The following is a 24,329-nucleotide window of genomic DNA, read 5'->3' as shown; positions in this document are numbered from 1 at the left end:
TGCCTGGGGGAGCATGAAAGAAACATCTAATTCACAAACAGTCACAAATCTGAAATTACAGCAAGTCAAAGCTGAAAGAGCAGGGAAAATAACAACCAAGTCACTGTGGAATTTTTGTCTTCTTGCAGGAAATCGATGGCCAGGCACTGCTGCTGCTGACCCTGCCCACCGTTCAGGAGTGCATGGACTTGAAGCTTGGACCAGCTATTAAACTCTGCCATCACATTGAGAGGGTCAAACTTGCCTTCTACCAGCAATTTGCTAACTGAGGAGCAGCCAAGTTGAAGTGGACCTTTTAAGCACAACTACAAAAACATGCTCCTTCCTCTCTTGCAAGTTAAGCCAAATGAACTTATACTGAGGCCCTGGTGACCTAAAAGTGTGTATCAGCCTCAATTTTTCTATTTCAACAGAAGGAAGACAACATCTGGAGCAAAATGCCAATGCAAACACAGGGGCTACTCTACCAGCTGCCAGCTTGGGAACACAATAGTCTCTTGCTCTATGGTTCCCTTTTTTTAATGTATTTTTTAATGATTACAGAAAATCTCCTCTTGTGGGAAATGACATTTCAATAGTTCTGTTGGCACGGAACTTTAAAAGGAGAAACGGATCCTGTTTACGTTCGCATGTAGGCTGCCAGAAATAACCTTTCTGTTCCTGATGTTTCACAGAATCCCCTTCCCTCCCTGTGGACGAACACTTGCTTTACCACAGCACTGACTTTGGAATGTGTTCTTTGCACATTCGTGTGTTAATGTTGAGATTTTTAATGAATTTGTTCATTGTTAGGACAACAATGTGGCCACAGGGTTCTGAATGTACAGTATAGCAAGAGTGTGGTTCCTTTTGAAGGTTTTTTTTGTTTATTTTGGTTTGTTTCATTGTTGTTGGTTTTGGTTTTGTTTTTACTACCTCTGTAGCCTGAACAGTAGAAGTGAAGAACTACAAAAGGGAGGGAACTGCTCTTTCTGGATAAGTGGTCTGTGGCTGCACAGCAGTCTCGCTTCTGTGGGCATGTCCAGAGTGCAAACCAATGTCAGCACACAGAGCTTCTGTTCCAAAGCTTTAGCTGAAACCTCTGTAGGCATAACCTGGGTGTTTCCTTTTTTTCAGATGTCAGAAAACTTAATTATTTTGCACTTCTCTTACAGGCAGGCTGTAGGAAATAAGGAAGGAAAGAGAAAGTGCCTCTGCATTTTCTATATTTTGGTTGTCAAATTTTTTTTTTTTAATTGTGTGAAGTGATTTCCTTTTCCTTCAGCAGACAATTTGGCCATGTACATAGAGCCTGTCAGCAGACTTTTGCTTTGCTACCTGAACATCTTTTTAGAGAATACACTAAGGAAACTGCAATCAATAGAGGACTGCAACATAGCTCTGCCAGTGTTTGCATTCTGGAAATTCTTATGAGCTTGACTTTGTATTTTTAACTATCTACAGATGCTCAGGATCAGACTTGGTGAAAATTTGGTGGGTTGGGAAGGGATTTGTGTGCTTTTATTAGAGAAAAGGAAAAGGACCGGTAGGACGTCTTAGTTCCATCAGTAGACTCACAGTGGGATGAACTGCTGATTTTAATTTTCCAGGGTAATAAAACCCAACCAGCCACTTGCTGGTAGACCTGTGCTTTACACTTGGAGTAACAGGGCTTGCTTTACTTTCCATTAAAGGTGTGGGGAAACTTGCATCAGGCTCAAGATCTGCATCAAATAAGCATTGAGTTTCAGCTGCCTTGCATTCATTACTCTGCCTGTTCTCAGAGTGTTTGGAGGAGCACAGGCAGGAGCTGAATGTGTGCAGCCCTGGTCTTTTATGTCCTGTTCAAATACATCTCTGCAGGAAGCCCCTGGCATATGAATGCATTTGAGTTGGGAAGGTGCTCGCTGCAGGAGTCAGCTTAGGAAAGATGCATTTATTGGGTTCTGATGAACAGGGGTTACTCTGGTCAAATGGAATGATTCTGTTCCCTCAGGCCCAGTGTGATTGGCCATTCCAAAGCTGTGAGCTGTAGGATTCAGCAAGGATGTGGGCTGAGAGCTGAGTTTGCACAGCCTGGGACTGTACCTGCCACACGGGTGTCGAGGGGGAGCTTCCTCCAGAGAGAGCTGCTCGGGCTAAGCAGAGCTCAGTAACTGGGCTTTGTTGCCTTTGCCCCTTAGAAAAACTGCCTAGTCAAGGCAGAGCTATTTACACTAGTGTTAAAATCAGATTTTTATTTTTTCATTCAAGAATCAAAATGTAAATGTCAGACAGACTATTTATTAGCTGAATATTCCTGAGGGAGGAGGGCAGTGTGTTGCTAGGACAATTTTTCTCCCGCGTTGTAAGCAGAGTCTGAAGACATAATTAAATTGAAATCAAAGTGTCCCTTACACCAGATATGTGGCCAATAAATGGATGTTTTGGCTCTTCATATTGTGCTTAGATCATTTGCCTGTACTCCAGTCCCTTAGAACAAGCTCAGTCATAAGCCATTAGGCTTGAAAAAATTTTAAAAGAAACACTGCTGCTTTGCTGTCAGCATCTTGTCTTGAAAAATTGGACCAGGAGAGAACTTCTGGGCTGGAAGATGATGCTTTTGGTTCAGTGCAGTAGAATTCCCAGAGTTCTGTTGTTCTGGTGCCTGGCAGAATTGACCTGCATAGCCAAGAGATGTTGCTTCCACCTTTCCCCATAGACAGATAGATGTCTTTTTAAGTAGCTGTCAGGAGAGAACAGAGCTGAAGGTGTAACTTAGTGGACCTGTTAACACGGTGCCTGGGGTTTTAAATACAAATGTCATACTTCCTTTTCTCAGTAAATAAAGCAGTCAGCAGTTTCCGCTGTTAGTGGGATACTTACTGGTCACCTTTGGCATGTTTTATAGGCTGGATTTTTCTGCCTTGTTTTGGGAGGCACTGACAGTCTGGTCCCAATGGGATCTATTTTTGTTGAGAATTTCAAAAGGGATGTTTTCATTATTTGTGAAATGTTTTTATGCTGCACACGGGTACTGTACACTCTGTTTCCTGGAAAAAAATGCACTCTGTTTTATTGCTGGATTTAAAAGGGATAACTGGGGCTTTAGCTTGATGGATGGTGTTTCTACTTGACTCTGTTTCAAGTTCCTCTTTCTCCATGCAGATGACACAACTGCGCTCACTTGTTCATCTTACTCCAGTATGACTTGCAATGAACTCACACACTGCTTTAGTCGTTCTGTTTCTTCAGAACTGGATTTTGTATAGCTGGTGGCTGAATCTTGGCTTTGGGTAATAGCGATGTCTCACCATCAGAAATTTCTGGGACTGCATGAATTTAGGGTTCAGGGGTTTGTGCTGTCCTCTACCACATCATTTCACCATACAGTACAACAAAGCCAGAGTCCAGGAGAAAGGCAATGGTATCTTAAAAATGTCTTCAGTACAAGCAAGTGAACTCTCATGTACTGTTTTTGTGGCTGGTAACAGGAGTTTACCATTGGCTTGACCTACTGAGGGTTTGTGTTCTTGTTTGTCATATTTTCATGTGCATTGTGCAGTCTGGGTTTTGCACATCATAGCTTTAGAAACTGGTGGTTCTTCTTTGACTGGGCTAACCTTAGCCTTGTTAGGCAGAAAGGTTTTGTTGGCTTACTGTTGTGTGCTTTGTGCACCAACACAAGGATTCTATTACAGAGAAGTATTTGACCTCCAAAAATGCCACGGAGGTTCGATGTGGTAGAATTATCCCCAAAGCACAAGCAGCTTGCAGTCCATCCTAAACTGAAAGCAGTCCTTCCAGGAGAGGAGAGGTACAGCACTGATCTCGGTGAATGAAGACTACTTTTTTCCTAGCTCTAAACATTTCTGAAAGTTCCTCTTTGAGGAACGAAATAAAAGGCAGATTAATTTCTGTGTTGTATAGAACTCCAGGAGTGTTTGCAGTCGGATTTCTTTCTCTGTCACAACTTTTAGCAGTATTTTGTTGTTGTTTTAGAATTTGCTAGTGTTTGTTCTTTATTCCAGTGATGCTTTAAAGGAGGGAAGGAGTATTTAGCTGCTAGGTCCACAGAAGTGTAAATATATTTACAGTCGATTGGACTGAGCACTCCATTCTTCTATATAAAATACAAAGCCTTGGTACTTCATTAGGGAAAAGCCCAGTGGCTTGTGAGATTTTTGAATGTAATGGAATAGGCTTCAAAACTATCGAGCTCGCTTTGGAGACTGGATACCTTTGGACCAAATCTGTTGTTACTAGATGAAGTAGCCTTACCAGAAAGCCAAAAATGCGATGATCCTGTACAAAGCTACTCTTTAACTAGCCCTGTCACATAGTGTCAGGCTGGTTACTGCCTACTGTGAGCTCAGATTACCTATAAGTAACAAAGCACAAAGACATAGGCTCGGTCAGGAGACTTCAGCTGTAGGATGAAGGCTTCCCTTCAAAGGGATTGTGTGCTGACCCCTTGTTTCAGAGTGCTGCCGCCCTTCCCCAAACATGCATGTAGCCTTGTTTTCAAAGGCAGCCTTTTGGGTGAAGGATAACAATGGGACTTGGGAACACCAGAGACAACAAGCCTCTTTTATTGTTGTAAAACCAAAATACCAATCTGTATGAAACACAACAAAAATGAGTTAAGGTTAGGGACACTTTGTCCCCATGGGCATTTCTAGCTTCCTCAGCGTGGCATCTGTTCTGCAATGCACCAGACATGCAAATGGACTTCTGATGAGAAGACAAAGTTGCTCTGTTCAGGTGCACAGCCAGCAGCATTTGGCTCAGCTTTAAGCCATGGAAGCAAGCAGGTCTTGCGCTAACAAAATTCCAAGGCAGTGGGTCTGACTGACTTAGCACAAACAGTGGGACCCCCTGGCCTGGCACAGGGTCAACACTGAGCTCTGGGCACAAAGGAATTCTCACCCACTCTGAAAGTTGTTGAACACCAGTTTCCAAGAAACCTCGTGGCAAAAAAAAAATCTGGAGGTGTCATGTTTCTCCTCTCCTTTTTAATTCCTTTTTTTTTTTTTTTTGGTAATTTTTATTTCTGTTTAAAATAAATTTAAAATAATCTCTATAGACAATCAGAGGTCTTCTAGGAGACTCTACCCAAAAGGGTGCCAGCTCCACACCTGTGGGCCTCTTTCTTATACTAACTCATTGGAACTGATGCACTTTTCCTGTATTTTGCCTTTTTTAATTAGCTGCTTGTTCTTAAACAAAGATTTAAATGCATATTGTGTTGTGTCCCTTCTGCTTGTTGTTTTATCTTTCTTTAACTTTTAAAAGAAAATATATATATGCAGTGAGACTGAAGTACTACATGGAAGAGAAACATGCACAAGAAAATATGCCTATTAAGTCCCACCATTGTTTGAGCAGGTGTAACAATTTAATCAGAGGATTTTTTAAAAAATATTTTGGATGGATATTTTACTTGTTTTGTCTGTAAATAGTGTACAAAGGTTTGTGTTATATGACAGTTTTAAGTGGTTGTAAGAAAATTAAAAAAGATACTTAAACTGTTAATGATGGCTTTGGTATTAATATCATCGTAAATGCTGCTTACCATGAGCAATTTTCCATCTTAGAAAACTGTGGAAAGCTGTCTGGCATGTTCCATTACTTGCATAAAAGGTAAATGCCAGCCACAGAATTACCACTTGCAGAGGCTTCATGTTAAAGAGCTTGATTGGGTTTATTCACTTCCCTCAAATGCAAGAATCTTCTTTATCAAAGCTTCTTCTAAGGTAACAGGTTTTGTTTCACAGAGTGCTGAAGCCAGTTAATATACAGGAGCTGAGGACAGGACCTACAAATTGGGGTAATTTTCTTGTATTGCTTTCTATGAACCTTGGAAACTGCTTGATAGAATCCAGAGCAAACCTTGCAGGTGCTTTTGCTCCTTCTGGATGGTTGTGTAAAGGTTAACACTACCCCAGCAAGCTGAAATTTTAAGATGAGCTGACTTTACTTCCTCTGAATAACATGAGAGCCCACAGGATGTTTCAGAAACAACTTTGCCTTGCAAAGTTCTTGTTTCCTTACTTAGCATTCCAACAGATTGTACTCGGCACTTGCTTCTTGGCTGCACTTCAGTTACCTTGAGCTGATTTTACACTGGGTGCAGAAAACGCTTAGGAGTGGGATGAAACTGATTTGCTTAACACTGTCTTTAGACCTCTATAAATATGTAGGATTTAACATAAATCTTCTGCTTGCCTTCACAGAGCAGTATCTGCTTGAGAGAAATCTGAAGGCTTGTGAATACTACATAGCAGGAGGCAGTGATTTGTCTGCCATGGGTTTCAGAAGGGCTTATAGGAGTCATGAGGAGATGAAACCCTTGAAGAGGTATTTTGGGGGAATGATCTGGTTTAAAGCATGGAATATGGAGTAACATGAGGTATAAGCCCTTCAAGTTACGTTTCCAGATTCATGTCTGAAATGTAAGTTGTATGTGTAAACAGCATTAGGTAAATCTTTAACCAGTATTGGGTTACCAGGTCAGAGGTATGTGTGTGGGTTGTCAAATGTTCAGCAGCAGCTGTGAAAGCTGAAAAACGGCCCTTGGGTCACGTCCAGGTTGGAAATGCAGTGGTTGATGGCTATTACCACTGTGTGCAAAGGGGAGAAAAAGCAACCTGCTTTGGTCCTTGTCCTTCCTGTTAGGTAACTATTTGCTTCCCTAACTTTTGCTTTTGGCAATTGAGAGCAGATGCATGTTGACCTGGGGCCAGAAGCACTGGACAGAGCATTTTGGCTGTGTGCTCTCTAGGTCAGAGAACTGAGAGCGTTTCTTCTGGAAGTTTTCCAACTGCAACTTCCAGACATTTATGGCACAGCCTAAGAATCAAAAAAATTACTCATGTGCCAATACTGTTTGGCATCACCTGCCAGGAAGTACAGTCACGTAGGTGGGTTTGTGATGTAGACACAACAAATGTTATTTGAATAATTACTGCTTCATGTGCTTGGCTTTGTTTTCTGATAGACTTCTATGTACTGATGTACTTCTGATGTACTTTCTGGGTCATACTTAGAAGTGAATTCATATTTAGAGAGGGATTTTAAATTATTTAATGAAATTAAAGAAACTGTGTAAGAAAGCAATATAATGCAACGTGACCTGGGCTGATCCTGCCCTAAAAATAAGAGCCTAGGCTTGCTGCAGTTGTGGCTGGTGACAATGAAGAGGGTTTGGCACAATGGGGCCAGTCAAGGCTCACTGGCCAACAGGTCCAGTTTCACACGTACAGTTTCCAAATCAAAGTGCTGGTGTGTTTTGTTTAATCCCTTGGGGAGGGGGCTGCCCTTTGTAAAGGAACATTTTTGCTAAACAACCCAGCTGATAATTTTTCTAGGGTGATAGACTCGCCCGACCCTGTGCCGTCAGGGCTCAGCGAAGCCTCAGGTGCTGCGGTTCGTCCCGGGGATTCCTCACGGCTGTGGCGCCTTTAGCAGAGGGGGTGGATGCTGGAGCCGGGCAGCGTTTGGCGGCTGCCCGCAGCCCCGGAGCCTCATGTGCCGCGCTGTTCAGCGGGCAGCCCCGGGGCTGAGGCTCTGCGCTGCCCGGAGCTGCTCGGAACCCTCTCGGGGCCGCTCGCTGTGCCGTGCCGTGCGGAGCGCTGAGGGCAGGGCGGGCGGGCGGTGACGCCACGGGGCGGGGCAGGGGCGGGGCGGCAGCGGGGCGGGCGGGGAGCGCAGGCAGCGGGGCGGAGCGGAGCGGCAGCGGGGCGGGCGGGGAGCGCAGGCAGCGGGGCGGAGCGGAGCGGCAGCGGGGCCGCACGGCCGCCATGCGCCGCTGAGGGCGCCGGCCGGGCCTCGCCATGGGGGCGCCGCCGCCCAACGGCAGCCTCGGCCTCACCGCCAGCTCCCCGCGGCCCGGCGGGGCGGCGGGGCCCGGGGACCGCGGCTGCGAGAACGGCGCCCTCATGGACAGATTCGGCATCTTCCTGCAGGGGCTCCTGGGCGTCGTGGCCTTCAGCACCCTCATGCGTGAGTGGCGGGGCCGCGGCCTCCGGCCTGGCGGGAGAGGGCGGGCCGGCCGCGGGGACGGGTCGGGCTGGGTAGCGGTGCCGCTGCCCCGAGAGCGTCCCGGGAAGGGCCGGGCTGTCCCGGGCTGCCGGCCGGGGAGGGTGGGCAGGAAGGGCCGCGGCGGCCTCGGGGGTGCCGGGGAGCTGGAGCGGGGCCGTGCGGGGAGGCCTCAGCGGCGGCGGCTCAAGTGCTTTCGCTTTCTCAAACTTGCCTTCCCAGTGTTCGCACCCGTGCTGATAGAATTTATGGGTGGGTGTGTGTTCTGCTTGGCATACTGCCGGCAGGAGTGGGTGGTGTGTGCGGAGCCGCTCGGGTTTGGGATGTACAGAAGTCACGGGTTTGGCTGATCGGTTTTACTGCAGGTGTGCCGTGTCGTGTCATCAGCAGCAAAGTCGTGCTTGTGTCAGTCGTGCCTCCCTTCCTTGGAGGGCCACACCTGGGAGCTGGAGCTGCCCCAGAGCTCTGTGGCTGCTGACAGAGCTCAGCTGATGGCCACTAGCTCCTCACACTGCCTTTTGAGGGTGGTGTAAAGGCAGGGAAGGTCTGTGGTGACTCCAGCCCTGTGGTGAGGCAATCAAGTAACGTGGAACAGTTGTGGACTTGTCTCTATCCCATGCTCTGGTTAGTATGCTTTGGGTTGAGTAGTGAAAAAGAAGCTCAGTGCTATTACTCAGCTGACTGTGACCTTGCTGGTAGCAGAAAGTGGGAGAGGAAGAAGAGAATATCAGGGATGTGTTTTTCTGTTTGATCTAAAGACCAGGATTCTGTTTACATTAGAATTGCACTGATGCCTTTTTATGCTGCTGTCACACTATTATGGTTAACTCAGACATTTGCTAACACATTATATTTGCATGCTTTAGTGTCTCACTCACTATTAACAATTACACTGCTCTTCTAAAAGCTATGTGTGTAGCTGTCATCACATGGCTGAAGGGCAACAGTAGTCACTGGTGTAGTATTTGGTCCTTGATGGCAGCCTCATAATTAGAAGTTCTAGCCGTTTCCAAACTGAAGTACCTCTGTGTGAGAAGGTGATGTGTACACTGTGTTGGTTTTAGATTTAAGGGATACAAGTAGGTAATTCTTATGGATTGTGCATCAGAACATGAAGAACTGCAGATGCTAGTTGTCAGGATGGTCCCTTTTTGTTTTTTTAATGATATCTTTATGCATTTTACAGTAATACTGGGCTAAGTGAAGACAAGAAAAAGTGAATACAAAAAGCAGGGACTAGAAAAATAAAAACCTTGTTGTTGGCTGTGCTTTCTGACCTGGATTAGGCACTTTAAACCACAAACTATGAGGAGACTGTCGATGCAGTTGTGGCAGAAGGGAGTGGAAGGAAGGCAGCCAGTCTTCCCAGCGTACTGGTGAGAAAAGGAATCTTTATTCAAAGGAGATCATAGCAAAAACATAGCAACTTGTCATTCTTTAGAGTGTATCTATTCAAAAACAGAGGGATAGGTATGTTTGTCCCAGCTTTGAGAGTTACATTCTCTTCCACACTCTTTTGTGCCTCTCCCTGAGCAGGAGGAGAAGCTGGTCGCACCACATCCGGCTGTTACACTGTTACAAGAGCAGCTCTCTCTGTTAGGGGCTGTTTTGTGCAAAAATTCTGTTTGTCTGATAGCTTTGTCTGAATGTTTCTATCCTTTTTATGTCATATGCAAAACACTTGGTGTGTTGTTCCAAACTAAAGTTTCCTCAGCAAAGGGTACTTTTTGTGACAGATGAGATATGAGAGAGAAACAGGAACTTGTGTCTGAGAATGGAGGGAGAGCATGACCTCGGCAAACACCTACAGCACCTGCACAGCTGTCTGTGGGCTGCTGGGGCAGGAGGGATGACACAGCTGCTAGAGCTGGATCACAGAACTGATACAGCAAGAAAAATGAATGAGGAGCTGTGGTTGCTTTTCAGCTGGAGTAGCTCTGGTCCTGTAGCTGTCTGGCACAAGAGAGGTGCTGGCACTGAGGGAGAAACAGGTGGCTGTAGGCAGGGACTGCTTGAGATTTGTGACTGCAGTCAGGTCCCTTTGGAGCAGCAGTAATTCTCTGTGTGCAGCTGTATCATTTCTCCAGTTCTTGTCTGTAAAAACGTGAAAGAACTGAAGATCCATGACTGTCTGACTGTCTGGTATTTAAATTTAATAAGGAGGAAGTCACTTTTTCTTTCTTTTTTTTTTTTTTTTTGAAGGAAACACTGGAAGGCGATGTTCTAATACTTTGGTTGTGATTAATGGTACTGAACCCACTCTAGTAAAAGAAATTAATGGCACCAGAGCTACATTGCACAGTTGCTCTTTATGCACAGAAACTGTCTTTCTTTGAGGAATATTTGATTTGACATGTAAAGAATAAGGAATTTTGGTAAGTGGCTAAATCAAAGGCTGACCCAGACTTGCCCTTTTCTAGATAAATTTTACCATGCTTGAGTTCAGTGGAAAAAAGAAAATATTTTTAAATGTAAGCTGTAAGAGAAGAAGGACCTTTTCTGTGCCTCACTGCTGGATGTTCTTCTACAAATAACTGAAAGACTGTTCTTTAAGCAAAATCATTTAAGATCTGACACTCTAGTGTGCCATCTTTTTGCTCATACTCCTGTTCAGTTGCTGTCAGCTGACCTGCCAGTGACATCATTCAAACTTCATATTTTAAGGGCTAAAATGTCTTAAGTAACAGGTTTTTAGTTCGTGGAAGATGTGGCTCTCTCACAGGGTGAGCTTGGGAACTGCCCTGCTTTGATTGTCTTCTGATATCTTTAAGGAAGGTTTTTAGCCCAGGCACATTATCAGCCTACCTAGTGTGTTTCCTCACTACTCAATTGGCACAATCAAGAAATGACAGCTCAAAGTGAATTTCTCACTTTGAGCTGACAAAATGTTCATTTGGAATTAATTCTAAAGTTTCATTTTCTTTGAAGCTCTTGCCTCCCTGTTCTGACACACAGGGAATGAAGACCAGTTTAACTCACTCACCTCACCTTTTAAAAAAGTGACTTCCTTCTGGCTTTTTTTATATTCAGATGTAACCTGTCACAACCCCCTAATCTTTTTCTTGTAGAAGGTGCTTTAGCTCGTGATCATCTATCCTGAGTTTATATGGGAGCTTCCCTGTCCCCCTTAAAAAGAGAAGTTTGCATTTGGTAAGTTGAGGCCTCACACATGCACTCCTTAGTCTCCGTGATTCCAAACTGTACCCTCCTGTTCTTGATGTGGAGCATGTGCAGGGAGGTCCTTTGCTGATGTCTGAATCAGTAGTGAATATATTTAATACTACCAGAGTCCACCTGTGTGTTGTCTTTAGTTACTGTGAATTAATTTTACTGCTCAGCTGTGGGGCTAAAGATGAGTGAAACACTTTCACCCAGATACTACAGAAGTTCCAGCACACCAAAAGCCGAACTGAAGTCGGGTGAGACAACTTCTGTTGAGTCTCTCCTGACCATGTGCTCTCACTCCCTATCCAAGGGAAGTATCTGATGAAAAAACACCCCATTTTGGCAAGTTTGCCTGGACTGGCAGCCCTCTTGGACTCTGGTCACTGACTCTCAAGTCTGTTAGCCTGCTGGTTTTCAGTGTATTGGCTTTGTTTTTGTCCCTCCTACCTTATATATGCATTTGTTTTTCACTCTGGTTTATTTAAGCCAAACCACTTCATAACAGGAAGTCTTAATGAATTTCCCTCAATGGAAGAAATGTGTGTTTATGGTACAGGTCACTAAGCCAAAGATAATATTTTTTCAAAGTTTGCTGTTATAATATTTGTATCATAATTTATAGGGATCTTGATTTAAAATGATGGCTTTGCTCCTTAGGTGTTTGAGGTTCCTTCATACACTGTTTGTGTTTATTTCCTGATGCCACAAAGCTGGTTTTAAATACTTTAGTGTAAATACTACATGTTTTGTCAGTAATTGCAAGCACCTTCTGAGCATTCAGTGGTTGGGCTTTTATTGGTAGTGAATGATAAGAGAGTGGTGTTGGCACAGTATTCTCACACATGTATGACGTAGGTGTAGTCATAAATAGCTCAATTTTTATTACCCAAACCTTGGAAAGGTATGGGGAAAACCCCACTGCCCATCCCTTTACCCTGTCTGACAAACTGTTTTAAGTAGTTTATTTACTAAGCTTGCTTTTCAGAAGATTGGTACCTTATCAGAGTGCAGCAGTGTTTGTTCTGGGCTACTTAGGAATGGCTGAGAAATCAGCTGTGAGTTGTATCCATGAATTATTGAAAAAGGAGAGTTGGTTGGTTCTCCACAGGTAAAAGGATTGTGTCTGTCTGTGAGGAAAATATAATTATGCTGTAAAGGAGACCAGAGTGTGGGAGTCTGTTCCCTTTTCATGGCTTCCTTACAGTTTGTGTCTGTACTCAGGCTGAGAAGAACTTACACAGGTGAAATGATTGGGTACAGGTGCAGTGAATAATTGAGTAGGTGGTGTTGCTGGCGAGGGTCACAGATGAAACAAAAAGAAGAAACTCTTCCATTCAAAGATACTGTATGTATTTTGAGGTACTCTCTTTGCTTACATTACCTTAAAGACTATGTCCTTAATGCCAGTTAACTTTACAGCCAGGTTTTCCCACTTAAAAAGCTGTCCAAGGAGAAGGAATGCTTTTTCATATAAAAAGCTAACTTAGTAGGTAATTTAGTAGAATTTGAAATGCCTTAGCAAAAATGTGCTTTTCAGAGGAATTATTTCATATTTGCATGTAGATAAGGGGGTAATTTTATGGGAATTTTCTGGGCAGAAGGAATTAGAAGCAATTCCAGTTGCCTTTAATAAAAAAGCATAAAATAATCTATTGGATACAAAAGGTCTAAACCATATGATTTAGTTGCTTTCTATAGCAATTTTCTTTGTGCTTGAGCAGACTTAGAAAATATGGAAATTTGATGTCCTGTAATATCAGCATTAAAATATGGACTTCTGAGTAACAGCAACTAGTTTATTCTGCATGCATATTCTAAGATGCAGGGCAGTGGCCAGCTAGCTTTATTAATAAAAACATTTCTTTAAGATTTTATTTTATTCTGACTTGATAATACTGCATCCTCGAATGTATTTGCTCTGAGTGATGCAGTGCGTGAATTCTTGAGGACCCCTCAGCAGGGTTCTTTGTGTCTGATACTAAAACATATCTCGTACAGAAGTTTCAAATCACAAATGGGAGCTTTCCTAATTACAAAAATATGAACAGCATTGGCCTTGCACACCAAAACACACGGTGTAAAATGAGCTTAAATAATTTTCCTAGTACTCTCCAAAGTGCAAGCTCCTGGTGAGCTGCCAGGTAAATGCAGAACTGGCATCCAGTGTGTGCTTGGGAATGAGTTTAAGGAGCGCTCTTGGGTATCGAAGCAGCAGGGATCAATCCCTCTGCAGGTAAAGGAAGAGTGGTGAGGTGTGCTGTTGAACTGTGACAAAAGGCGAGGTTTGGAGAGTGCATTTTAAAGAAGCAGGAGGGGCAGGCTCCCCTGGGAGTCGCGGGCGGGGCAGCACCCTGGACAGCTCCCCGGGCAGCCCTGGCCGGGTCGCAGCGAGCCCCCAGCCGGACAGCGAGCACTGCCCTGCGGCCAGAGCCTGCTGCTCGGCATCGCTCGGGCATGGAGGGAGGCAGGGACGCGTCAACCTGACTGACAGCCCGCGGCGGCTTTGGCCGCCTGGCACTGAAGGGCTGATGCAGCTCCCTCTTGTCTGGCTGGGCGCCAGGAAGGAAACAGGATGGGCTGATGGTAGGAGAAATATGTGTTATATTCCCTTCCTCCTTCGGGCCCATTCCATGGCAATTAGTGACGATCGGTATCGCGGTGCACTGCAGTAGCTGTTACTGTGTGGGTTAAGTGTCAGCTTGTAGCTGCAGGACTTGGAAAAGCCCTGTGAGGTCACTTTGGTCACGGTCAAGTAAATTGTGCCTTACAATGATCCAGTGTTTCCTTATCCCCAGATGGTGAGGTATCGCTTGCAGCCATGTAGCATTGCTGCTGCTTGTTTGTTTTAAATAAATCATCAGCCCTTCCAGTGCCTCTGTGACATCCTGAGCTGTGTTTGAGACAAATAGGAGAGATGCACTGTGAGCTGTAGCAGAGAAAAAGAAACCCAACTCTGGGTAAATTAGCAAAGTAAATTACTTTCTTTTACCATGCTAATATTGTAGTACTCGTTAATGTGAAACATCTCTGTGAAATAAATTCTATCCATTGTGAACTCTCCAGAAAAAAGCCAAATCTTGCTGACAAATTTCATGATGTACAAAAGCAAGTAATAATAGGGTTGGGAACTGCTCAGCTGCTTCTTTTCAAGTGAAGGAAAGAACCTGTTTTTTCATTAAAAGTGCTTGCAAGATTTCCAGTTCTTAGTTGCCATAGATTGTAATAGCACTTTATTGGTCCTGATGTCCTGATCACGTCAGGTCATTAATATTTTAGTGTCATTAACTATCCTTGAAATGGCATGCTGGTAAAAGTTGAGACAATAAAAATAAGGCACCAATTTAGACAAATAATCTACAATCTTTAAGTCTCTTTTCATTAGGTCTGATGCCCTAATTCGTCTTGCTGGCTCAGAAAGTGTTACATTTTCTTATTACTCCGATGATTGCTGGATGTAGTTGTAGGCCTCGTAATAAGATTGTTCTAAGTATAATTACACATGTCATTCACATTATGAAATGTTTAGGAAAAAGGATAAGTTATGTTGACATTTGTAAACTATTAAAATGATGAATTATCCAGAAACACTGAAGCTGTGTTTAATTAAGATGAACTTCTGGACTGTTAGCTCGGCTGGTGTTTAACTCTAAAGTGCATAGTGAATGCCTTCTTGACTGGTGTTTTATAATTAAATCTGTAAGGAGCTGATTTGTACAGATACACAGGGTGCAGTTTAGCATTCTGTGGTGATATTAATTTCATGGTTAATGAAGTTTGCATTCTTAAAGTGGTATTTAACAAGGTCTTATCTGTGTGGATTTTGTTGATGAAGTGAAAAATCAGGTCTGCCTTCTCATGCCTGCTGGTAGGAAATGCTTTGCATTCTCAAAGATTTCTTGATCTCAGCAAAATTTATTCCCTGTGAAACTCAGTTTGTTAAATCTCTGGCAGACTGAATACAAGCTCAGAGCTTGCATGAGTCTGTCTTTGCAGGTGGTGTGGTATAGGGATGAGGTTTTAGTGTTTAGTCAGGAATAACTAAACCTATTCACAGTAAGGGTCATGATACCAAAGATGTGTTTTTCTGCCACTTACCCTGAATCACACATTTTTAATATATTTCTTGTCATAAACTCATACATATGTTGTCATATGTAAGGAAGGTTGAGAATGAAAATGAGCTAAAATGGATTTACAGTTCAAATTCCTCATTGCTCAGTATACAAGGCTGGGATTCCTAGTTCCAGGTGTGAGTTAGTTCACAGACATGCAGAGCTACAGCAGGGGAAAGTCATGTCAAGGAAGTTACTAAACTTGTTTTTTTCTGGGTTTTATGATGTTTTTTCCTCTAGCTGTTGCACCTAGTTTTAATAATAATTGTAATTTGATACATTTTGATAAGTTTTTGGTCATTTTACCTTCTGTCACATTTTTAGCTACCTCAGGTTCTAAGACGAACCATTCCTCCTTTTGTAGTGATTAATATATATTGGCTTGTCTGAGAGAAGAGGAAAACTGTACTACAGTTTCTTGTTTTATCTGGTGGTGGGACAGTAACTGGAGCTGGGGAGGAGCAGCTGGTCTGTGAGCTGCAAAATGCTCAGGAAGTTAAGATTTGGGACAAGAAGTTTATTTGGATGCTGCTGCTGTTTGAGAGGTCTCTCCATTGCTGTTCTTCAGTGACACTGTGGGAGGGATGAACCAATGGAAGCACCTGCTAACAGAGTTCATCACAGCAGTCTCAGACAGACTAGCCAGTCCCCTTGAGAAAGTTGCCTGCTTACAGAAACAACCTTTGCTTGCTTTTTGTTTCTTCATTCTGGTTATTTTTTTTCTGTTTCTCAAAAATACAGGATTTTTCCATGGTGCAGAAATGACTTTAGAATTACAAGCAGCTGTTCACAACTACCAGCATATATCATCTGCCTGTAATAATTTTTGGAGATGCTATGCTCTAAAATTTTAGTTCCTTTATAGAATAATTGCTTTTAGTATCTTCTTTGTGCTGGAGAAGCTGCTATTCAACATCGTCCACCTTTCTTGCTTTGAGGCAGGTGGTGTGATAAACAGCCTATGTTATTTTATATATATAGGACTTAAATGCTTTCTTTGGAAGGTAATTGTAATGTTAGAAGATGAAAGAGTCTAAGGAGCTAAGGGAACCCCACCCCCCTCCATGTAATCTTAAAACCTTGAGTTGCTTATGGGAGTAAGTTTTCAGTGCTGGCATTAGGTTTTGGTGTTGTTAAGAAGTAAGAAGCCTTTTGCAGATGGAAATTGTTACATGATTTCCTCCTGATTTCAGAATTTAATTTATGAAGTGTATACCTAGTTGTTAGATACATTATATCAAAGATGTCTGCATATTTGGCCTCTGACTCTCCTTTCGTGGTATTTGATCATGTGTAAAGAGAATGTATGAAAGTAGGTTGTGTATCTTTTGTTCTTTTTAAAACAGTTGGTGTTGTATGAAATGTCTGTCCTGCAATTCAAAGCTCTCATAGTTCCAGCCTAAAAAGACTGAATCTGGTAAGCAAAGCTCTTTAGAATTTAAATGGCCTCTGAACATACAGTTTACATCTACCTTTGGCCTCTTTGATTTCACATATTTGCTGTTAATCATTTTTTTAAAGTTTTTACAGTTTTCCTTTTACATCCATTTTGTAATCTGAACTTAGATTTCAGGTTTGCTTTCTGCTTTTAAAACTGCTAAAGTTCCTGCCCTGCTTAATATTTTAATGAATGGTGATTGAGTTTGAAGCTGTGCTTTGGCAGTTCTGCCTGTTCCCAAGAGCTGATTTAAAACAGGCAGCTTGAATGACTTAAAGTTCATTGATATCCGTTGTCATACTAATAACGTTCAGAAAGCTTCATGTATTATTGAGTGATCTTGTGAATGCTGTATGTGAAAATGGTGTTGTGAATCGTAAATTGCTGCTTAGTGCACATTAATATGGATTGATTCTATTTGTTTTGCGCTAAATAATTCATGTTTCCCAAATGGTTCTGATTTCTAACAGAGAAAAAAATCCACTTGAACACGGCAGACTGTATTTTTCAGTCTTCGATGGGTGTTTGTATTGCATGACAGGAATGGTTCAGCTTTTTTCTAGCAACCTTTTTCATTTGGTAGTTGTTTAACGATAGCTGCTTCAGAATATAAAAGTGTTTGCAGGAGGGCTCTGTATTAACTTTCTAAATCCAATCTCAGAGGCATTTTCACTGGAGGCTTTGATTTGCTTTGCTTTAACTATCTCATACCTATTGAAGAAACAGAATAGCAAATGCTTCGATCTTTGAAAGTACTGGGAAACTGGAATTTATTATGACTTTCAAACAGAGCACACCTTGACCCAACAGTGCTGTGTATGCTAAATGCAAAAATAACAAATGCCTGTCTCTTAAGAGTGAACCATAGGTTTTAACATTATCATTTGGATAAATATTTCCTAAGCTACTTGTGCTGTTTACCTTAGAGTTCTTAAAGCAGTTACTTGCCGCCCTTTATTTTTAGTATTTTCATAGCTTTTGGGAAGCTTCTGTTTACGTGGTGTGTTGTGCGTGTATTTTATGACTTCTAAAGTGCTGCTCTCTCTAGGGAGACAACAAATAGGTTAGCAATCAAAACTGAGAAGTTGTGTCTAATTCTTCCTCTGCTACATTAGTTTAGCTGTTATAAAAGCTTTAACTTTAAAATGAGCAAAAAAGGAGAAAAGCTCTGTGGCAATGGCTATTGATGTGGTGTGTCTGTGCTGCTGGATCTGCTAAGACACGTTTGTTTCCTTTATTGACAGCCAAGTTAATGCATCTGTCAGAGCCACGCTGTCATGTGCTACTAGGGTGCATGAGATCAGTCTTGCTGAAATTGTCTTAGGCTAAGTTGCATGCAGGTAATATGATTTATTTGTGTCTCCCACAGCCCATCTATACAAGCTAAGGACTTGGCAAAAATTTTTTTAGCTTAATGTACCTACACGTTAGGAATAAAAAACTCACCAGCCTCATGTAATGCATTTGGCTGCCTTTCCTGAAGCAGCAAAATCATCTGATTTATTCCAAAGCCAAGGTAGCAGTTATTGGGGTTCTTTTGCTGGTAATGATCTGTCCTTTCCTCCCCTGCATTGTGAGAGGGAGCTTCACTTTGTGATAGCCATTCCCTGCAGAATGGCTATAATGTTCTAGCTCTCACTAAACCTTTGTAGGGACGAAATGTACAGGTAGATTTTTATCTGGTTGTGAAAGCAGGTAGGAAGTGAATCTTTTACACAGGTAACATCCAGTTACTATATTTCACCAGCATTTATCCAGCAAGCACTTCTGCCCATTTGATAAATTATGTGAAATCCAGTGTTGACACCTTGTTTTCAGTCATCTCATGTCACCCGTGTTAAGACAAAAGAGCCCAGGTCATGAGACAGCTGGGCTTGGTGGAAGCTCGGCACTGGTGTGTTTAACTTGGCAGTAAAAGAGAGCCCCTTGCTCTCTGCTCTGACAGAAGTGCCAGTCAGGCCCACAAAGGTTTTGCTGCCTTAACAACGTTATCCTCACTGCTGCCAGTGGAGCAGAGAGACTGGGATAAGATCTGTGTTTGCAGGTACCTCATGGTTGTCCACACACTGCATCTTTAGTGTGACGTGTCCCTAAACAACCAGCTGGCTGGCTCATTAAACTTTATTGTGTCCAGCATTTCTATGAAGGTTCTCCCTGGGTGACTATCTTCAATGGACTTGTTCTTAATTACACTACAGAGCCATTAAGGCCGAGGGCACAGTAGAATTAGGAAAGGGGGTTGGGTACCTGCATGGCTAATACTGTTTTCTGTCTTACAGATGTTTTAAAAATCCTTTTTGCTGGGCAGCAAAGCTGGGGGCTCATGCACTTCATAGTATATCAGTATAAAAGTGACTAGAATAAAATTTTCCCATGGCTGAGTTATTCCATAACTTTTTTTGTCATGAAGAAACCATGGTTCCTGGTATCTTTCTCCAATGCAGCAGTATCACTGGAAATGAGTTCTAGTCCAGTAAAATTTCTACTTTAGTATAATGAGTGTCTCAAATGTTGAGAAGTCTGGGTCCTTAAGCAAAAATATAATGTAGAATTCTGGGGCCCTTATGTGGGGAAATAAGCAGCAGACTTTCAGGGTGTCCTGCATTTCAGCATGTGGCTAATGGGACAGAGGAATAGAAGGAAGAATTTGCAGTAGTGCAGAAATTGAATTGCCAAGAGTATAGTGCATTTTTGGGCTGCAGAAATGGGCAGTACACCAAAAACACTGCTTCTTTTGAACTTTTTTGCAATCACATTTATTACCTCTCTTAAAACAGATGTACACAGAATTTCTTTTTTTTTAACTTGAATATGGGGAGATGCTGAGCTTCTGTCACAAAAGCTTTTGGCAATTGACTGATACATGGTTTACACACCTATATATCTTTTGCAAGGCATCATTGTATCCTGTTCTCACTGGACATGTTATTTCTAGCACAGGTAATTCTAAAAAGAAAAATTCTGTTTTGGGAAAATCTTATGTAATTACTTCTTCTCAGTTTGCTGCTACCAGAACAGTAATGGGAAGCAACGTGAAATGGCAAGACAAGCCTCTTAAAAGCTTTGCTTTAACACTAAAGGGAGGTAAGTTCCATTAATGACAAAGATCACGAATAACATGAAATTCACTGGTAGTTGTCATTCCATAGTCATGTGAATTTTCAGGAATTATTGGTGTGCATACGTTTGTTCAGAACAGACATGGTTCCCACTGTTGTGGGAAAAGTGTTGATACTAACAAGTAGAACAGTGTTTTTCGAAGTCTTCCTAAACAGAATTTTTAAAAATAAAAATCTGGCCTGCATATGTAGTTGACTTTACAAGTTTTTTACAAGGTTAGAAATTGCAGGTTCAAATTTGTGAGGCATATGGTCTGATAACCAAATGTTCTGAAAATAGTGCCATTCTCTGAGAGTGGCCGTATGAAAATCTGCATCTGATTCTGAGCTCGGCTGCTACTGCTTCGTGTAGCTTCAGCTGTTACTCCATGCACAGTGAGCAAAAAGCCTTGTACAGGAAACTTGTAATGCTTGTCAGTAATGCTGGAAATCATGTGAATCAATACCAAAGTAGCCTGCAGATCCCAGCAGCCGTGCACTATGAGGGCTGTGTTGGAGGATCTGGTTGCAAACACGTCATTTGGGAAGCTCAGACTGCAGCAGATTTCTTACTGTTAAATTCTGTCCATCCATGTGTGTGTGTGATTTTCAGGTAGCAATACTTTAGGTCTTTGATAATTGGTTCAAATCTTTGAACTTTTTAAGCATCAGATCATAGAAAAATGAGTTTTAGACTTACAGACCAACTTTATTGGAAGGGACTCCAAATGTCACCTGCTCCCACCTCCTGCTCAGAGCAGGGTCAGCTTATGTCCCCTTGCTTGGAGCATTGTCCAGGGGAATTTTCATGGTCTGTCAGACTGCAGTGACATTACATTCTTTGGGCAACTCGTTGCAAAATTTAATTGCTCTCACTGGAAATTTTTTACTTCTTTCACCCTGGAAATTGACCTGGCTGCAACTTGTGCCTGTTTCCTGTGGCCCGTGCACTTGTGAGAAGGGCCCAGTCCTGTCCCAGCTGAAACTGCCCACACACGTAAGGAGGTGTGAATGGGATATGCAAATGCCATCCTCACCAGTTTTTCTCCTTTTCTCTTTGGCCACCTCAGCTGTCTTTTTGCTGAGGTCTGTTGGCAGAAACGTGTAGGAGGTTTATGAGATGAGACATTCAGTCGTGCTTTGTCTGTGACCCATTGTTGAAAACATTTTGAGAAGCACTGGAAATATGGGTGAAATTCCCAGCTCTCTCCTCAGAAGGGCAGTGTTTCATTGTACAGCTGCAGAGGGCAACAAACATGTTGATTTCACTTATTTTTAATTTCAAATTAATGAGTTGGAGAAATCTTAGATCTTTACTGGGGTCAGAAAGATTCTTATTGTGAACTGGCAGAACCTGCATCTAAGAATTGCAGTAATGTGTGATATGTCAAAATATTTCAAAGGTGTGAGATGAGCCAGTTTTGTGCTGCTACAAGAGCAGCCAGCCAGAAACTTGGAGTTCTTTAATCCATACTGAAGGTACTACACATCAGCAAAATAGTTCCTGTGGGACTTCTTGAGGAGGTGAAGGAGGGAGAGAAAGAAAGGCTGGATTTGAAGTGTTGCTTTGCATCTTAACAATTTGGAGAGGTTTTATTTTATTTCTTGTTTCTGTTCTGTCCTCTATTCTTCCCTGTGAGTGTTCTGAAATTCTGACTGCAAAACTGGTATATTAAAGTAAGTGTTAGAAAATCTTCCACAGTACTCTGGCATTAATTATTCCTAGAATTTTAATGAAGTGGGAAGACAATTCAATGAACTTGAATTTTGCATTAGCAATACTGTGTCTTATACGCTTATCTATTATCTGTCCATCTGGCAGCTCACATGCTTGTTGGCAGAAGTGCTTTTATTTCCTTTCCTGAAAAATTCTGGCACTGAATGTATAAACAAACAGCACTTCTTTCTTCATTTATAATTCAGCATGAAATTCTGAACATTATTAGTTAATTAATATTAACTCTGGTGGATTCTTGCTGGTGTGAGTGCTGCACTCGGAGTTGGAGCATATGGAGCGGCACCACGTCCTCGCAGCCAGCAGCCAGCAGATTGAGATCCATCTGTCAGCTGACACATGCACGAGCCTGAGTTTGTGCTGAGACTGCCAGGAGAAACTGGGAGTGGGGCTGGGAGCAGCAATCCTGACAGGTTTGAGGGGAGGACAAGGGGGAAAATTGTTTTCCCCTCCCCAGTTTGATAGGTGCTTAAAAACTGCCAATAAAGATTCTGTAAGAAGTGTGCTGCTTGCTTTTGGTTCCAAAATGAATGCATTAATAGAGAGCATGCTGAGGACCCTGAGCTTACCAATGTGGCTGGCTACAGCCTGTTGGGCTTTTGCTCAGTTTAATCAGGGATATGTTAGGAAGTACCTGGCAATGTCTGGATCTGTCAGAAACATCTGATGCTCACAGACACTGCTGCAAGGAGCTGGGCTGGGAAAACAGCACTTCCCTATCGATCTACTGGGCTTTCAAGTGTACCTATTCATCAGGTTGCACCTCCTAATGATTTTACTCATTTAATCTGGGGGGATAGGTGTTTCTGGTGTGATCAGCCATTCAGTACATTCCCTAAAGACAACTGCAGAGGTTTTCCAAGCTTGCTTTTCTGTTTAGTGTTAACTCAAATGAAATGTTGTGTTTCTAGAACTGGCCAGAGAAACACAGACCTTCTCAAGTCTGTTTCTCAGTACCAATAAAATTTGAAATGGTGTTAGTTGTACTGCTTTTGAATATCCTCTTCTAAAATTAATTGTTGTGAATTCTTTAAAGAAATTAATGAATCCACAAGCATTATACAACTCCATTGCAGTAACAGACAAAAGCCTAAGCTTGGAATTCACCCCTGCCCAAAGTATGCACACCTTAGCAGTTCAATTCCATTTTGTCTGTAGAAGAGCATCTTGCACTAACTCCACGATAAGTTGAAAACTTCTGTTTCTTGCATTTGTTTTGTGATGCTTTGTGGCTTCCTGTTGTTACACAAAAGTGCCACTAATTAAAGTAATCCATAATGTGACTGGGGAGGACTTGTCATAAATAACAAACTAGTTAACTTGGCTGAGGGTTGCTCATTTTTAACAGAAGTTTTGTATTTATGTCATGCTGTTCACAGGGTAAACTGCTGGCGAATGTTGCTATTACAACTTTATCTTTGGTGTAAATGTACAGTCTTTTTATCCTGTCACTTTGTAATTTCTCATGGAGGTGCAACAGTTTCTCTCTGCTGTCAGAAGCAATGACAGACACTGAGATGGCAGGTTGGCAGCTTGGTGCTCCCTGGAAGTGCTGCCCCTCCACCTTGGAGGTGTTTTATTTAATTGTTTTATGAGAACTGGTGACTTTGGGAAAATTGCCTTACTTGTGAAAAGTTTTGGAAGTTGCTGATTGCCTTTATTTTTTTTTCTTTCTAGTAAAACGCTTCAGAGAACCAAAGCATGAAAGACGTCCCTGGAGGATATGGTATGTTTCTGCATGCTTTATTCTTAACTTCCTTTTCTCTTGCATGTTTTAGAAATTGAAGGGATGATGCTTTCATAAGATGATTAAAATAAAGAAAAGCGATGACAATAAATTGGTAACTGTCAGTGTGGAACCAAAAAAGTTGCCAAAATACATGATTCAGGTTACCTTCTGTGTGTTTCTGGCTAGCCATTTCTTACTGAACAATTCCAGGAGATACGCATTTAGACAAAAAGCTTCAAGTTTTGCTTCTTCCTGAAGATGGAAACTTAGAATTTTAGACTTAGCCTTTAGATGCATCTGAACATCTACAAACTTGCATAAGCTTAGAAGATAATTTCAGCTGGGCTTAAATAAAATTCCATGTTTTGTAGCTATCCTACTATGTATAAAATAGAAAACAGTATGATAAAAGATAGGAATAAATCTACCATAAAAATACAAGGTATAAAAACTGTATTTGTGTTTATTACATTTTAAAGGTTATTGGATTGAAGCAATGCCAACATAAGCTGTACCAATTTTGAGACTGATGGAAGTGTTGAGCTGCCATTCCACTTGTTCTAGACTTCAGTGGTTTAAATTCCTCTCATACAGTGCTGCTTTTCAAAAGTAGCCCTGGCCTTTATTTTATTGAAAAAATAAGTACAAAATCTTTGTCTACTACAGTCTACCTCAGCCTGAAATTCTGACAAGTGCACTGATAGCCCTTAATTTTTAAGCAAAGAATCTTGTTCTGGGACTCGAGTATTGTTATTTATAGCATGGTGTACTGATTAGATAAGTAACTCACTGGCTTCCTGCCTCATCTCCAACACTCTGTGTCATGCAGTGAATGAAGAGGTTGAAGTTTAAGACAGTTATCAGGGAGGGTAGATGAATTTGGGCATAAAATGTCATTTGGATCTGTTGGGCTGTTTAGGTCTTTTCAGGCATGGAAACAACAGGCAAAAATGTTGTTTTTCTGTATAATAGAACACACTCTTGCTTGCAGAGTACTTTTGTTATGATTCCTATGTTTTACATTTAATAAAACATCCACTGAAGGTTTAGGTTT

General features: G+C 42.1%; 2 protein-coding genes across 3 annotated transcripts in view; both read left to right on the top strand.

Annotated features, from left to right (window-relative positions):
• The window catches only part of SFMBT1 (Scm like with four mbt domains 1), a 71,963-nt gene extending 66,470 nt beyond the window's left edge, over positions 1-5,493 (top strand). For both annotated transcript variants that reach the window (XM_085072876.1, XM_085072875.1), the window contains exon 21: positions 129-5,493. In XM_085072876.1, coding sequence (XP_084929002.1) covers positions 129-269 — 141 coding nt within the window. In that variant the 3' untranslated portion in view covers positions 270-5,493. The remainder of the gene's footprint in view (positions 1-128) is intronic.
• A 2,243-nt stretch (positions 5,494-7,736) lies between these two features.
• The window catches only part of STIMATE (STIM activating enhancer), a 32,874-nt gene continuing 16,281 nt past the window's right edge, over positions 7,737-24,329 (top strand). Inside the window, exons 1-2 of the mRNA XM_085072873.1 lie at positions 7,737-7,962; positions 23,224-23,272. Coding sequence (XP_084928999.1) covers positions 7,794-7,962; positions 23,224-23,272 — 218 coding nt within the window. The 5' untranslated portion in view covers positions 7,737-7,793. The remainder of the gene's footprint in view (positions 7,963-23,223; positions 23,273-24,329) is intronic.

The sequence above is a fragment of the Lichenostomus cassidix genome, chromosome 12, assembly GCF_008360975.1.
Source record: "Lichenostomus cassidix isolate B80296 chromosome 12, HeHo_3.0, whole genome shotgun sequence".
In the NCBI taxonomy this organism is placed as follows: Eukaryota; Metazoa; Chordata; class Aves; order Passeriformes; family Meliphagidae; genus Lichenostomus; species Lichenostomus cassidix.
The sequence above is the reverse complement of the archived record's forward strand: the minus strand, read 5'-3'. Positions and strand labels throughout refer to the sequence as shown.